This window comes from Gobius niger (assembly GCF_951799975.1).
Source record: "Gobius niger genome assembly, chromosome: 3".
NCBI classification, from domain to species: domain Eukaryota; kingdom Metazoa; phylum Chordata; class Actinopteri; order Gobiiformes; family Gobiidae; genus Gobius; species Gobius niger.
In genome coordinates this window covers 10,540,529-10,558,211 of record NC_136854.1, presented here as the reverse complement: position 1 = coordinate 10,558,211, position 17,683 = coordinate 10,540,529, and the positions used below count along the sequence as shown (strand labels likewise).

Here is a 17,683-nt window from a genome sequence, read left to right as displayed (position 1 = left end):
TGAGGAGCAGTGGTTGGTTACTCGGCTGGTGACGAAAGCTCGGAGGCGTCTCCAGGAGGTGGGGGCGTTCCTAGGAGGACTCAGGCAAACCTATCCCTAAAATGGCTGCCATCAGAGTTTTTACAGATTACTCAAAAATACGTGAATGTGCCAAGGCAACACTTCAGGCATGTTTTTAATGAGGGAGTGACAAAAAACAGGATGTAAAGCTTGAAAAAGTCAATTTTGCATAATACCCCCCTTTAAGGCAGTTTACACGGTAACGGTCACCAGGAAAACGCAGGAAAGCTCAGCAGTCACGTCCTCTCTCAATCTGATTTTATATGAAAACAACAAAGCGTCTACAAAACCACAGAAAGTGCAGTGCACGTCTCTGTCCAGCAAGGGGCGCTGTGTTCCTAACACAGTTTTATACAGAGGAAGACAGTTCATCTCTTTCTACTTTCTGGGATGAATACGGCTTCTTGAGGCAACTCTGTAAATACTTACTTTTCCTTTAGAAAGCTGCAGTCTGTTATTTGACTAAATATAAATGTGAGAAGCTTCACAACAAAATATAATGAGATGATGAGTTCAGCCAATCAGTGTTCAGACGGGGTCGTATCCTCATGACCTCACGCTGAGACACGAAACTACCTCCTCCAAAGCTTTCAGTGAGGCCGGGTGTCAGTGTATAAAAGATACCAACGTGCCGCCGTTTTGACGCCGTGTAAACTCCGCCTAAGTTTGTCCTGATGTTTGCGCATATTAAGTAGCCATGTGCTTCGAGAGCGTGCTTCGTGCCACGCCTTCAAAATACAATATAGCTGGAAAGTCCTTTAAGCACCAACAGGACTGAAATAACAAGCGCCAGTCACAGTGAGAATTATAATACTGTCTTGCTGATGCTTGCTGTGGTTTTTAAAGTGACAGTCCGCAAGTTTAAATGTTTGACAACTTTAATAGATTGTGTAGATTGACCGCCTGTGTCAGGAATTTGATGTAACGCAAGTAAACAATCATATTTTTTCTGCGGATTTCATCAATCCCCGGGCCATCACTTTGACCAATGAGACGAGCATTTCCTCTGAACCGGCCAAGGTCAGGTCAGGTCCAATCAGGAGAGGAGGCGGAGGGAGCTTCATTGTTTACTTTTGACTTTTGGTTCTCGCTCTCCTCATTTCGCAAAATAGGAATGACTTTCTGGTCCAATCAGGAGGGGAGGGACTTCACTGTTTACTTTTCAGATTCACTCTCATTCTCTCCTCACTTTGCAATCTTCCAGACCATCACTTTAAAAAGAGGCTTAAAATGCTGCAGTATCTTCAACTTTCATGTTTAACCTCTTAACTCCCGCCTGAACCGAGAGATCTTTTTCCTCACATTATCAGTCTTTTTTTCCATAATTTTTTTTGTTGGGTATTCAGCAAATTTTTTTTTAACTTTTTTGTCGTTTTTTTGTTCATTTTTTGGTCCATTTTTGGTTCATTTTTTATCACATTTTTGTTGTTGTCATTTTTTGAAATTTTCTTGTCAAATTTTTATCAAATTTTTGTAATTTTTTTTGTCACATTTTTGTCCTTTTTTCGTCACATTTTTGTCAATTTCTTGTGACATTTTCATCATTGTTTTCATCTCAGTTTTGACGTTATTTTCACACCTTTTTTCCAGAAGCTTTTGGATTGGGGTAAAGCCAAACTGGAGAAAATGTGCTCGGTTCAGGTGGGAGTTAAGGTTTTAATTCCACTTGAGCAATGATGGTAAAGAATTTTTCATTTATTTATCCCAAATTATGAATAATTGAGAAATTATGAGAGAAAAATTGCAATACATTGATTTTCCTCACGCTTATGTCAGAAATCTAAAGCCAAATGGATCCACCTGCAGTGTAAGTATCATGTGTGCTGTTTAGCCTCCTTAGAGCTTCTAAGAGTCCACACCGTGCAGCCCACAGACGCTGGGGAGCGGAGGAGGCGTGAGGGGGTGAGGGGTTTCTGAAAAGGAAACTACCACTGGATGGAAAAACTACCCCAGGCAAAACAATACCCCCATCCCGCTAACAGCCAATCGAACGCCTCCAAGCTGCAGCTCTTCCATATAAGGCAGGCCCAGGCGCGCTGACATTGGTGGAGAGGCGAGGGTGTGTGTGTGTGTGTGTGTGTGTGGGCGTGCGTGCGTGCGTGTCTGACCAGTAGGGGGCAGAGATTTAGGTTCAATCTTGTGTCAGATTCATAACACTGACTGAGATTTTGGACAATTTGGGATATTTGTCATTTTTGTTTGAGTGCACTGCAGGTGAACAGGGGGGAGATAACAATTTGAAACTTTTTCTGTGGATTATTAACCCCTTAACTCCCACCTGAACCGAGCACATTTTCTCCAGTTTGGATTTACCCCAGTCCAAAAGCTTCTGGAAAAAAGCAGTGAAAATAGCAACAAAACTGAGATGAAAAAAATGATGGAAATGTGACAAAAAGTGGAAAAAACATTGACAAAAAAGTGATGAAAAATTGATGAAAAAGTGGCAAAAATGTCACAAAAATGTCACAAGAAATTGACAAAAAATGTGACAAAAAAAATGTGACAAAAAATGACAAAAAATGTGACCGAAAAATGTGACAAAAAAATGACAAAAAATGTGACAAAAATGTGATAAAAAAAAAGACAAAAATGGGACAAAATGGGACAAAAAAATGACAAAAATGTGATTAAAAAAATGACAAAAATGTGACAGAAAATGACAAAAAAAATGTGATAAAAAATTGACCAAAAAATGACAAAAAATGACAAAAAAAAAAGACAAAAAAGTTACAAAAATGAGTTGAATACACAACAAAAAAATGATGACAAAAAAACAAACATCTGACGCTTGGAAAAAGAAGTTCAGGCGGGAGTTAAGAGGTTAACATAAACAAAGGCGGGAAAATGTATTGCAAGCGTTCTTTCACGGTTTCATTTTGTCGACATATGAGTAAAGAACATAAGCCCTGCGATAAACGAGGGACCACGGTATTTGTGTGTATTTGACCTTCTAGGAACCCAGTGGTTAGCATAGCGCCTTTACTTTTAACCACAATGGCCTCTATGATGATCCAGGATCCATAGGTTTCTAGTAGGTTTTTCCCTCTCATCGGGAAACCTACACAACAAATGATCCTGGAGCGTTTTAGAGGCCACTGTGATGGAAAGTAAAGGTGCCATGCTGACCGGTCATACAGCCATAAAAGGTCGATTATGCACAAATATCAAGTTTGTTTTTCTGCATAAAAACCTCACCAGAAAACCTACAGAACAATAGTTCAAGAGGCCGCCATGATGGAAAGTAAAGACGCCATGCTGACCACTCATACAGCAAAACTACAAACAAAACTAACCAACAAACTGATCTCTTCACCTGAGACTCAACATTTCACAAATTGCGTATAATGGCTTACACTTGCATTGCACTTTACAAGCCCGTGTTTCAAGTTTCTCGAAGCGCCACACTGTAATCATTATTCATTGACGCCATACTCGGTAGTGGTCAGCTACTGGAGCCTGACGGAAGTGAGGCCGCTAATCCAATCATCCGCCCACCAGCCAACCACTAAGGCTGTCACGATAATTACTGTATCGACTTATCGTTCCATAAATAACAGGTAAACTACACTTTTACAGTATCGTCTGTATTTATCAGCATTTTGTCCATATTTTTTCTTGGTAAAACGCTTGCGTGGTATTTTAAGATATGATTATGCACTTTTAGGATAAAGGATTACTGTCCTTTTTTTCTCCCTGTCGCCGCATTAGGAGCGCTGTGATTGGCCAAGAGTTACCGGCTGGACTTTAGAAGGAGAGCTTTTCTACTGTGTGTTTGAGTTATTAAGCCCTTAAATCCCACCTGAACCGAGCACATTGTCTCCAGTTCAGTTTTACCCAACTTCAACATCCGCGCAGTAATATCTTCACTTTACTGTGCGGACGCCGAAGTACTCCTGGTATTATTACGCCTTACAATATAGTTCCCCTTTTTATCCGCTTACAAAATCCACATTGTTTAATTCTGTATAACTTTACTTTATCGTGTAGCACTTCATGTAACCATATTTAAATAGGGAAAATGTGGAAGAGCTTGGTAGCTTCTATCTTCACCACATTTGGAGCTATAGTGGAGAGGAGAAGAGGCTAAATGCTAACGCCGTCTGTGCTGTTTACGTGACTGAGGGCACGCGTGAAGACCAGACAGGTACAAATTAACTCGTCTAACCTAGGGCTGAACGACATGAACAAAATTTCCTATCTCGATATTCATGCCAGATATCTTGATATCGATACGATATGACATAACTATGGGTTAGGTTAAAACCACAAAAGAGCGCAGTTTTATTGATGAAAATCTATATCGTTTATATTTTGCTTTTTCAATTTCAATATTTTGAATGTTTATATCTCGATATCAAAACGATAATACTATATATCTTTCAGCACTAGTCAAAGCTAAGGTAAGAACATATCTCAGTATGTAAAAACAGTGGCCTATTCCTTTAAGAAGCTTTTAGATTTGGGTCATGTCGAACTGGACAAATGTGCTTGGTTAAAGCGGGGGTTAGGAAGTTAAAATCTCGAAATTTGGCACTGTTTTATCAACTAGCCGTAAAATACACAAACCTCTTTGAGACATAAACAGAAATAAAAAGGCGAATGAGCCTGAGGCATTTTCTTTACAATTTACTCCTGCACGTACAAACCATGGTGATGTCACCGCCTCCCATAACCCCCGCCTCAACCAAGCGCATATTTTCTCCAGTTCAGCTTTACCCAAATCTAAAAGCTTCTGGACTGGAGCTGACAGCCTATAGGCCAGAGTAACGTCTCATTTGAAAGCTAAGACCTACAAAACTGATCCGAACTTTTTGTTGCGTTGTTGCCGCATTTTTTTTGTCTCATTCTTGTGTTTCTTTCTTTATTGCTTCTTTTCAGTGATATATATATATATTTTTTACGCTTTTTATGTCGTGTTCTTGTCACGTTTTGTGGCTCTTAGTCGCTTCTTAATACTGTTATTGTTGCTTTCCCGGCACATTTTTGTTGCTGCTTTGTTATTTGTTGTTGTATTTTCATCCTTGTTTTTGACACTATTTTCACGCTTTGTTCAAGAAGCTTTTAGATTTGGGTAATGCCTAATTGGAGAAAATGTGCTCGGTTAAGGTGGGGGTTAATTTGAATGTATCTTACTTGATCAGGGACAAAAGACATTAGTCAAGAAAATGAAAAGATGTCATGTGCCAGGTTGTAGCAAAAAAATGCTAATTTCCACCCACGGTCCCTGGACAGGCTGATGTTACACAATCCATAAAATGTGTTCAGAGGTAGAGACAACAGGTGGACTAACGTGACAGCCTGCTGCCCAAAGAGCATTGTCGGTGCTGAGCACTGTGTGTTCAGCGGCGTCGGTTAAGTTGCTCAAGCGACACTAGCGACGAATAACCTGGAATGTTACGCAACGTGGCTTTAAAGCAAGATTTTATCCGGATAATATTTGTAGCACCACTGCATATTCTGTGTTATAGCTATGGACACATGCTATGGCTCGTTTGAAAGGTGAAGTGAAAGAAGTGTAATTCTACGTGCCCCGGTTCCTGAGAAATCTAAGCTAAACTAAGGCTAAATTTGATCAAAATCAATCGTCATTTTCAAGAACCTGATATAACGGGGGTTTTACGCAACACTCTCCTTTCTGATTAACTCCTCTGGACGGACATTAACATTATGGGAAGAGGTAAATGAATAAAGATCTCCATTTCAAGTCAATTTGAAATGGAGATCATCAGACAACATTATTGACATGTTTTGAAACGCCGCGTGTTATCGATCGCTTATTATCGCGTGTGCATTTAAACTGCCTGGTTCTCAGACTGAAGACTTTAACAGGATGTTTCTCAGCCGTCCTTGGACCGATTTTAACCATTTAAAAGCTCAGAGAAATGTTAAAATCTCAACCGTTTCGATCTTTCCACGGGAAGCCGCTCTGCTTTGTCAAAACCACACCCCCGGACAACAACAAAAAAAAAGAAAAGAAACGCAATAATATATATGAAATGTCCAGATGAATGTCCTGAAGTTTTTGATTGTCATTTATTTCACTTCTGTTCATCACAGATATTGGGGTATAAATTGGGGGGGAAATTGGGCAAAAATAAATAAATAAAAATGTCTATGTAGGGGGGGAATGAGGGGATGGGGGGGAAAGGAAAATATTAATGATTAAAAAATGAACAAAAACGAGGGGAAGATATTTGGAAAAAGAGAGCTAAAACATAATTGGGTAAAAATGGTTGTCACTTTAATGCCGTCCCTGGACCAACCTAATTTTTCTCGGTACCTGCTTTCAATACTTTCATTTTTTCAATACCAATAGTAACGGTACTCCGCCCTAGTGAGTGAGTGAGTTTCAGTCAGCTTCACGTACATTTAGATGCACACATGTCGCGGTGCTTGGTCCAGTCCAGTCCAGTCCAGTCCAGCCTTGGTCCGGTCCAGGACGCAGCGACAGCCTGTCCGTCTGTGTGAGTGGCTAAAACGGCGCGAGTGGCTCGGGTTGCGGAGAGAGAGGTCGTGACCTGAAGTTTGGTGGTTCAGTCCCTGCCCTGACAAGTGTGAGCATACTGGACAAGCCACTTCACCCATCTTGGACACATGAATGTGGCCAGTGAGTGAGGGTAAAAGGGCAGCGGCTCGAGCAGTAGTTGACCAATAATGGATTCAAGGCAATGTTGAAAATCACTATGTAAAGCAGTGGTTCTCAACGGGACTCGAGGAACCATTCTCAGTGGGTTCCTTCCAATATTTATCTGCTGAAAAAGCGTAGAAGCCTTCCCAAGTCTATTTCGGCAATTTCCTCATTATGGATTTGTGGTGGGCCCCAGGCTATTGCTTAAAGGTGCACTGTGCAACTTTTTATGCTAAAATATAGGTTCAAACTAGTGCGGCTTTCTTTGGCTTTCCGTCCCAGTGGCTCCTATGATGCTAACTGATGGTAACAGTCATAATGCAGATTTCTAGTCTTAAACCCTATTCACACGGGATTAGAATGACGGGTGAAAAATAAATATTACTGACGTCCATGGAGTTTCTGCCCGTGTGAATCTGCCATGTCGGTGCTCTGGAAGGTAAAAATTCCAGATTTTTACTTGTAATTCTGCAAACTCCTCAAGTGATTCTAGTCCCGTGCGAATCGATTTTTTAACCAGCGTAATGAAGTGGAAATAAGTAATATCACACTATAAAAGCATCACTCCGACCTAAATGCTGAGAAAAAATACAATGTTGCTAAGGTGAACCGGAAGTACAGCCCGGTCATGGCGACGTTAGACAGTCCATCATGGAGACGCTGATGGAAAGTTTTGGATGTTTTTGGAGACTGTTTCAGAGCGAACAGATTAAAAGATAAAAGAAACTGCTGTTTTACGGTCGGAGCAAAATCCCTCAGACCTGAGGCTGATGTCGTTCGTCGTAGCGTGCGCCGTGTGGCAACAAACAGCCTTTGCTTTAGCGAGATGACATTATTAATGTAGTTTAAATGCGAACATAAACATATTGGTAAAAAGTCGACTAAATGCATGCACTTTTGCAACAATTAAGATACTCTTTATTTACATAACACCAGAGGCCTGTGGCAGTTCTATCTTTTACCTTGGGCTAATATTTCATTATAAAAACATATGTGTCAAAGTTTTACAGACAGAGTGTGTAATGCTTTGCTAATTTGAGGAGAGAATTGAGGACGGGAGAGCGCCTCTCTTGCGTGCGCATACGCAGCTGAGATCAGCGGCTCTGTGTATTGGTAAGATTCTTTTGGCCAGACTTCTTCTGTTTAAACCTCAAATACTCTGGTTCTGGTGAAATAGCCGATACGTGAGTCCCTGTCCTCAGTCAGCGGGAGAAAGAAACGAAAGTGAAAGTGTACCGTCAGGCGCAGCTCATGGACCCGCGGCGTCTTTCTTCGGTTCATTCTGGCTTTCTCCGAGATAAATAAGCCGAGAAGCTCCACGTAACGTGAACAGATTCATCACTACAAAAGTCAAAAAAATGAAGCGGACGGAGAGGACACGGAACCACACGGGCGCCGCATTTCCCAATAAAGCACATGGCTGGTGTTTACATTACGGCGAAAACAGAGACAAGTCAGAGCATGAGCTCCCAAAGTTTTATGTCTAATGAGTGCAGTTTGGGAGTTCTTTTAGGAGTTTGGGTCAGAAAAACTGTTGTTTTGCTAGCACCATGCCACGCCCCCTTTTAGTCGACTAATCGTTGGTCACAGCATGTTTTTGGTCAACCAAGAAATTCTTGGTCATTGACAGCCATAGTAAAAAGACGTTTTGAATTGATGTTGTTACTAGAATCACCTGAGGACCTTGGAGTTTGCAGAATTAACCTTACAGGTAAAAATCAGGTGAATTTTTACTTTTCAGATCACTGACATGGCAGATGCGCGTGAGCAGAAACTCTGAGGACGTCAGTGATATTTACTTTTTACCTGAGGTCCTGAGGTCATTCTAACCTCATGCGAATAAGGCTTTAGTTTATCTAATTTCTCTGTAATTCTGGGGTTGATTCACATAAAACAAAAACTGTCACAAAGTTCAAAGTCCTCTCTTCCAGCTCATATAAACTATGGTCTAATTATTCCTTCATAAAAGGCGTTCAAAAGCAGTGACAATATTCAAAAACATGTGCATAGAAAGAACTTTCATCCATAAGAATAAAGTGTCAGGTTTGTGAATCCTGTCGAATAATGATCAGGGAAAAAATGTGGACATTTGGAGTTGCAATAGAAATAGAATTCTAGAACATGAACACAACATATCAAATTGCCTTTTCAGAAACAATTGAGTATTATTTGAGTTACATTTTCAGATCAAAAGGCCCAGTGAGGCGACAGCGGTTGTGATACTGGGCCAAATAAATGAGGAGAATTCAAAATAGCTCATCTAAACTCTGGCTGGACGATACGGCAAAGACAAATCACAATATAGCGCACTATGCTTAATTATGAAGTTTAATGTTGTTGTCTTGAAACAGGGAACAAGTCACATTTTCACTGAAGGGTGTACTCACTTTTGACTCCAGATTTTACATTATTGGCTGCTGTGTTGAGATATTTTGATGGCACATTAAAGTCACACAGTAATACAAGGTGTGCACGGACTACTTTATATTGTACGAAACTGTCATTACTTTAGTGTTGTCCCATGTAAAGGTATAATGAATTATTTGCAGAAATGTTCAGAGTGTACTGGCCTTAGTGAGATACTGCACATTTCAGAACATGTAAACTACCGGGTTAGCTGGTTTTATAAACTCTACGGAGATGTAATATCTTGTTAGCAAAAGAGATAGCTATATAATGGCAGCCTTTACTACTTGATCATCTTTGACTCGACACCTTACACGATACATGTGCGCCTTGTGACTTTTTTCCAGGATGTTTTCACAGCTGCACCGAGGTCTGGACTTAGAACTATTATTTTAGTTTGACCCACCAAGTCCCTTAAGTCTGGACAATCGGACTCTCCATAGAGCCGGACCTCCCGTTGTCATAACAACCGCAGCTACTTGAAGCAGAAGGTATGTGGATCAAGTTTACAGATGTTTATAGGACACAAATCGCTCTTCCTTAACAAACAAATTCAGATAAATGATTGACATGAGTTACAGGCCAATCAGAGCTGGGTAGTGCTCTGTTACATATACTCAAGTACATGTACTTTTTGGAGTAGCTTTGTCTTACAGTATCTTGAGTAATATTATTTTAAAGAATACAAATACAAACAAATTGGGATGCATGAAATAAAGATTTTTGTGTGTTTTTCACTTGATTCTTCATAATAATTTAGTTTTATTATATTTAAAAGGTGCACTATGCAACTTTTTATTGTTAAAAAAAGTTGATATTAGTGCGTATTTGACCTTTCAGTGACCTGGTGGCTGCTTGAGTGGTTAGCTTAGCGCCTTTACTTTCCATCCCGGTGGCCCCAATACGTTTGTTAAGTGTGGCGTCACGACTTCCTCTTCCGGCTACTAGCAGACCGGCAAATGTGCGAAAAAAAAACCATAAAAACTACCATCAATATTTCTGAAACTCAACAGAGAGTTACTGAACATACTTATTTATCAGGCCCATTAGCCAAAAATGCCGCACCTATTGCTGAAAAAGTCATATTCACTAAAGTCACTACTTCCGGGGGTTAGCGTAGCTGCTGCGCCTTTAGCATTTCTCTCCGCTAACCCGGATATAGCGATCTTGGTAAATATTACTTTTATAGCAGTAGCTACAGCATTTTTGGCTAATGAGCCTGATAAATAAGTATGTTCAGTAACTCTCTGTTGAGTTTCAGAAGTATTGATCGTGGTATTAAAGAGTTTTTTGTAGTTTCTCACACATGCGCCGACCCGGAAGTAGAGCTGTGACGTCACCACTTAACGTATGATGCTTCAGGAGCCATTTTATTTCAAGTTTTTTAGGATTTCTGGTAGGTTTTCAGAATGAAATGTATGCGTAACCATGGAGACGGTTTAATCCGCAGTGAAATCCTACCAGAAATCGTAAAAACAATTGATCAGTGGATCGTCTTAGGGGCCACCGGGATGGTAAATAAAGGCGCTAAGCTAACAACCCATGCATCCACCAGGTCACTGAAAGGTCAAATACGCACTAATATCAACTTTTTTCTTTACATAAAAAGCTACATAGTGGACCTTTAATGGTGTTTTATTTCTAATTATTTACGTCGCAACTGAACGGTTAATCAGACTTTTACGCTCAAACTGTTACCCAGAAACCACAGTATTGTAGTAACATTTTCTCCAAGTACTTTTTTGTGTCTTTTTAGTTCTACTCTTATTTGAGGTGCATTTACATTCACTTCACTTTGTCCTGACCGGGGGCCCATCTTTTCACAAACCAAAGAGTCAAATCAAAGCAGAAATGTGGAAGTCTGGCCCATGTGTGCGTTTGTGAAAGAGCAGCATCACCTCGTGACATCATCAGGTAACAGAGACATGAATGAAACATAACACAGCCCATAACTCACGTGTGATCACTGCAGCATGATTAAAACCTGGAGTAATAAGGAACAGCGGGTACCTGAGCGTGCCGGTGGGCGACGGCAGGGGCGAGCCGAACGCCCGCATGTGCTCCTCGTGCTGCTGCGCTGTGGGGATGCAGATTTTGAGGGGCGAGATGTGAGGCAGGAGCGGACGGGGCGGGGGCGATGCCTCCTGCTCCAGCTGCTCCTCCGGCTCCAGCAGCGACATGAACTGGATCTTTATCACCGTGCTGGGGAAGCGGAACACGCACCTGCACGACACAGTCACACGGGACAGACAAGCGTCACCGAGGGGCACGTCCAGGACACAAACACGGGATTACAGAAGGGCAGTGCAGTTCATAAAACATTTTATGGATCTTTTAGAGACGAGCTTCTAAACATGATGAATTGATCTCTTCAGACGGGGGTCTTCCCGGCTGCGTTTAAAGGGGCGGTTGTGAGGCCCCTGTTGAAGAAGAGCAATTTGGACTGTAAAGATTTTAACAATTTCAGACCAGTATCCAATTTACCATTTTAAAGCAAAATCTTAGAAAAATCCAACGTAATGATTTTATTACTGCACAAAATGTCCTTGAGAAATTCCAGTCCGGCTTTAGGGTAAACCACAGCACCGAGACCGCCCTCTCAGGGCTGCAGAGAACGTTCATGTTTTTAAGAGCAGGCTCAAGACCCACCTTTTTAGCTTAGCCTTTAACTGACTAATCTATTTATTTAATCCTAATATATAAAATGTATATATATGGGAGGTTGTCCCAGGCGCATTGTTTTAAATGTTGTAATCTGTAAAGCACTTTGTGATACCTTTCGGTATGAAAAGCGCTTTATAAATAAAGTTTGATTGATTGATTGATTGATCAAATGTGGACTTAGATTACCAATATTCTACCCAACAAATACCAACCAAACACAGTAGAGATTACACCAACTTGGAATTGTGTTTTATCCACAATGTAACTATTGATTTTTTTTATGTTTTCCTTATATGAAATACGTAGAATGTTTCAATATTCAGAGATCAGTAAGGCTGTCAAAATGATCGCACCTGTTTTCATTTGTCACTATACAAGTGGAGCTGTCATAGTACTTACTATATTGATTTATCGTTAGGGTTGTAAGAGGTGGAAAATTCCCAACACATTTCAGGAAAATGTCAGGAAACTTTCAATGGGAACTTGAGCTCGGAAAATTTGGGAATTTTCACATATTAAATACTGTCAAAATGCTTTAAAAAAAAACATGCTACCCATTAATTATTGATTTTGAATTATAAAACATTTGAGTGATGTCGCACCCCCGACCCGTCCAGAAGTGTAAATTCCCATGAAAAATGTCCCACATTGAAAATTCCTAGAATTTTGCAACCCTACTTATCATTCAATAAATGACAAATAAACAATAAAGATTTGGCCTGTTTCTTTGCACCTTTGTCACCTTTCTCTAATGTAATATTTTATTTCTTACCCTAAGTAGGTTGTATTTCATAGTATTTCATGTTTATAGTGGGATATTTTAAGATAAAGTACTTTTCAAACAAAGCTTTACTGTCATGTTTAAGTTATTTTCTCTAGCATTGACTGGTCTTTGATAATATTGTATTTCCGTGGCTCAATACATCCAACTTCATATTCTATGTTCAGGCCTATGTACAACCGTAAACATCTCAATATTCACGTAATTATCCCTGCCCCCTGTCTGTGTTAAATTGTTATAGGCCTATCGAATGCTATGATGTCACCTGAAACCCGGCAGTTGCCAAAATCTGCTGCAATCTGACAACATCTTTCCGAGCTCGTGTAAATACAGCCTCCTCCAGGTTTTAACATGCTTTAACCTCTTACCCCGCTTTAACCCAGCGCATGTTCTCCAGTTTGGCTTTACCCAAGTCTAAAAGCTTCTTGAAAAAAGCATCAGAACAGCAACAAAAATGAGACGAGAGCGAGGATGAAAATGCAACAAAAGAGTGACAAAAAAACGAAACAAAAATGTCACAAAAGAGAAAACGACGCCGTACCTTTCCTTTACACATAGAGGTGCACTGCAGTTTCCAATCTCTGCAAACTAACTTCAGGCAGATTTCTTCATTTCCCTCCAGACACGGGATCATTTCAACAAACATTGCAAAAGCTCAAACTTATCTTCACTGGAGGCAGACTTCTTCAAAATTCTAAAATCAGCGTACAATACTACGATAAAAAAGGCAATTTCAAAGTTATACAATGGGTTGTTAAATGTAAGAAAGGATAATACTGTACGCATTAAGAGTAAGTGGGGGCATGAAGCAGGAAAGGTCATCTCTGATTGGGAAGAAGTCTGGATCTTTCAATGGACTTCCACCAATTCACTGAGCTGGAGAGAACACGGCTGGAAAAACGTTATAAGATTCTTTGTATCTCTCCACCAAGGCAAATGAAGGAGTAAAACGGCAGTGCTGGAGAAAATGTGGTTCTATGGAGGCACATCATCACTGTCATATATTCTGGGAATGTCCCTCACGACAACATTACTGGTTTGGTGTTCAAACCTTAAATGAGGTGTTTACGGTACAAATCATGAATGACTTTTCAAGTCGATATTTGGGTTAAGCTCCAAACTTGGTTAAGAGGGGGATATAAAGCTGTTACAGGCACTTTTAGCAAGAAATCCATCACTAGGAGATGGCTGAATTTAACATCACCGTCACTTGACGACTGGTATGGAACAATTCTGGAAATATTCAAAATGGAAAAATTAACCTATTCTTCAAGAACACAAATGAATAAATTTTACTCAATTTGGAACAAATTGAGCAGTGTCTTTCTTTCTTTCTTTCTTTCTTTCTTTCTTTCTTGTTTTGTTCTCCGTTGTATGGATAAATATATACAAAATAAGAGAAGGACTATGATACAAATACGAATGATGGTACATTTTTGTAATGTTGTGATCTTTTTCCAATAAAAAAAAAGAAAATTGACAACAACACAACAAAAAAGTGATTTAAAAAAGTGACGAATATGCAACAAAAAAGCCACAAAAGAACAACAAAAGCGTAATAGAAAAATGACAAAAATGTGATGAAAAAGTGACAAAAACGCAATGAAAAGAAATGCAACAACGCAAGGAAAAAGATCAGTTTAGATCAGCTCTTAGCTTTCAAATGAGGAGCTACCCTGGCCTACAGGCTGTGACTAATTAGATTTGGGTAAAGCCGAACTAGAGAAAATGTGCTCGGTTATTGCTATAGTAACCCGTAGACCTTGACCTGTGAAAGCCCAAAGCTCCTGAACGGGGGTGAGTGCCCTGGAAAGGACCTTGTGTTTACTCCTATATGCTTTACTCCCATGTGCTCCTGCATGACATTACAGCCTCGGCTTCCTGTTCCAACTCAGACCCGCCCACAAACAAGCGCCTCGGCCAATCAGCGGCCGACAAGAACACAGCCCTTCACCACCGCTTCCTGAAACGTGACAGGCCAACAGCACCACACAGCAGCGCCATACAAACTTTCGGTACCTCGGGTCTGTCGTACTGGTTTGGGAGGAGGGATGAGTAATAAAGTACTAGGAGTGAACTGTAAGCACGTTACTATAACCACCAAACAACGACGTGCAAAAGTTTGACGACAAAACCCAACACACCTTTGCCTCTGGGCGGACTCGCTAACGTTACGCTGTGCAGGGCGCGTTTGTTTACACTAATGTTTACGTGACGCGCTGCGAGCTAGCCCGCTGCTAGCTTCAAACACATTCATTTCTCAAGTGTGAAAATGGAGTCGTATTTACAGTATTGACCGCGAGCTCGCGTTAACATCGCTCTTCGTGGTAAACTAGTTATCTTTCCAACCATGTGGTTACACGCGCACTCACAGCGCGGAGCGGGAAATAAAACTAATATAAAAGTATGCTAAAGTTAGCACGAGCCCATTTTAGGACTAGCCTGAAACTGCTAACACAACAAAAACACGCGTTCTTTCATATGGAATAGTAGATTAATGACTGCACTACAGTGGCACAAACAGTGTGTTGTGTAATAACAGCGTGTCGTTGTTCTGCTTCACCCGTCTATGAATTAGAGGCTAAATTGTTGATTAAACTTATAAATAATGAAACACCATGATCTGACATGTGCAAAGTGTAGTTTTGGTAACTTTGTCCAACATAAAGTTTGGAGCTCTTCTGCCTGACTTACTCTCGGGGCAGCGGCAGTGGGGGAGCCCCTCTCCGCTGGAACACCCCATCCACAAACACGCCGTTTTTGCCCAGACAGCGCAGGGTGAAGCCGCCGGCCTCGTCATACAGGACCTGCAGGTGTCTCCGCGAAATGAAACTCGAGTGGCCCATGTTGATGTCCACCGAGCCGTGAGACGAGTTCCGGCCGATGGTCACCGTCCTCTGGCGCATGACAAACTCAAAGTCCCGGCCCTCGAGCCTGGCCAGGGCCTGCAGCCGAGGAGAAGAGCCGAGGCGCATCGACGGCACGTCCCCGCGGGCCTCCAGGAGCGGAGGGCCCAGGAAGAGCGAGGAGGGCCCCGCGTAGGAGCGAGAGGTCACCGCTACACGCACGGGGCTGCACGGAGCCGACTGCAGCGCGAGGAGCGCCCGGGCCCCGGAGTCGTCCCTGTAGTCTGCCATGTTTCAACTTGCACTGGACTTCCCGCACACACAGAGCTGCAACGTGAGACTTTCGGCCGGGGCACTTGTTCGCTCCGTGGCTGACTCCGTCGGAACAACATGGAGTCCCACCGCGGCCAAGACCAGGACTGGACTCACAGGGGACTGGAGTCGACGGGTTGTGTTTGCATTTTGGTGACCATTTCGACTGCTTTTAAGTTTTATATTATTTAAACAAAGACATTATGTGTGAATTATTGGATTTGCATTTTCTCTAGTTTGGCTTTACCCAAATCTAGAAGCTTATTGGAAAAGTGTCGAAATAGCGACAAAGATGAGACAAAATCGAGGATGAAAATGCAACGAAAATGCGACGAAAATGTGACGAAAATGCGACTAGAAAATGTGACGAAAATGTGACGAAAATGCAAAAAAAAAAAAAAAAAAAATCTACAAAAGAGCAACAGAAAAGTGACAAAAATGTCACTTAAAAAAAACATAGAAAATGCAACAACAAAAAAGCCAAAAAAATACAAAAAAGTGACAAAAACGTGTGACGAAAACGTGGTAAAGCAGCAATGAAAAAAAAAGTCAAAAAAGCGACGACGACTCGGCAACAATGTGAGGAAAAACATTGTTTAGATGAGTTTTGTAGTTCTTAGCTTTCAAATGAGGCGATATAGACGTTTAGATTTGAGTAAAGCTGAAATAGATAAAATGTGCTCGGTTAAGAAGTTAATAAAGGTGAAATATTCGTTTATATAGCCTAATAATAATAATAATAATAATAATAATAATAATAATAATAATAATAATAATGATTATAGTGATGATTATAATAAAAATATATATATAATAATAATAATTATCGTCCTCTTCTTTCTTACAGGCCATTTATTTCACTTCCGAGCCCACATTGAAAATCAGCCAACAAATGGTATTGTTGCGCCAGCTCGGAACACGAGGTGTCTGTCTGTGTGTGTGTCCAGTCCAGCCTCTCATTTGTTGAACTTAGAGTTTTTTTTCTCTCATCTCATTCCTGTGTTTATAAACATAGAAAGAACAAGATGGACAGAAAATGTGGAGGTAGATTTGAAAAGGGAGCTGGAGTTTGCTGACCTGTTGCATGTATGTTTTAGGACCACACGGAGGCGCTGTTCGCGTAGGATTGACAGCATAACCCGAACGGGCCCGTTATGTTTGAACGGCGCTATTGTCTGTTTTGGGGAGGACTGTTTTGTCTCATTTAGTCCAACCCTGTGTATCAGTTTTCAACGAACCAAGCCCCAGCTGTCACCCAGACTTTAGTCATCAAATTGAATTACAATGTCATTATTTATTCAGAGTGCTGGTAAGTTGACTCATTGGTTAACCTCTTAACTCCCACCTGAACATGTTTCCTCCTGTTCTCCAAATCTAAAAGCTTCTTCAGAACAGAGGCAAAAAATGAGAAGAAAATGAGGATGAAAACGTGACCAAAAAAGCGTTAAAAAGTGACCAAAAAAAGCGACAAAAATGACAAAAATTCAACAAAAAGGTGACAAAAGAGCAGCAAAAAAGTGACAAAAATCCAGCACAAAAAGCGACAGAAACCCAGCAGGAAAAAAAGACAAAAATCCGGCAAAAAAAAGGGCAAAAAAGAGAAAAATCCAGCAAAAAAAGACAGAAATCCAGCAAAAAAAGACAAAAATCCAGAAAAAGACAAAAATCCAGCAAAAAAAGACAAAAATCCAGAAAAAAGACAAAAATCCAGAAAAAAAAGACAAAAATCCAGAAAAAAAAGACAAAAATGCAGCAAAAAAAGACGAAAATCCAGCAAAAATGACAAAAATCCAGAAAAAAAGACAAAAATCCAGAAAAAAAAGACAAAAATCCAGAAAAAATGACAAAAATCCAGCAAAAAGAGACAAAAATGCATCAATAAAGTAACAGAAAAAGTCAGAAAAAGTGCAATAAAAAAGTGACAAAAACACATAAGGGAAATAAAAAGTGACGATAATGGCAAAGAGGAGAGAATGCATTTGGTTT

The 17,683-nt window shown here is 40.6% G+C and overlaps 1 protein-coding gene across 1 annotated transcript in view; it reads right to left on the bottom strand.

Annotated features, from left to right (window-relative positions):
• foxk1 (forkhead box K1) overlaps positions 1–15,807 on the bottom strand; it is a 30,931-nt gene extending 15,124 nt beyond the window's left edge. The window contains exons 1-2 of the mRNA XM_079552630.1: positions 15,234–15,807; positions 11,105–11,317 (exon numbers count right to left, since the gene is read on the bottom strand). Coding sequence (XP_079408756.1) covers positions 11,105–11,317; positions 15,234–15,676 — 656 coding nt within the window. The 5' untranslated portion in view covers positions 15,677–15,807. The remainder of the gene's footprint in view (positions 1–11,104; positions 11,318–15,233) is intronic.
• Between the last annotated feature and the right edge of the window lie 1,876 nt (positions 15,808–17,683).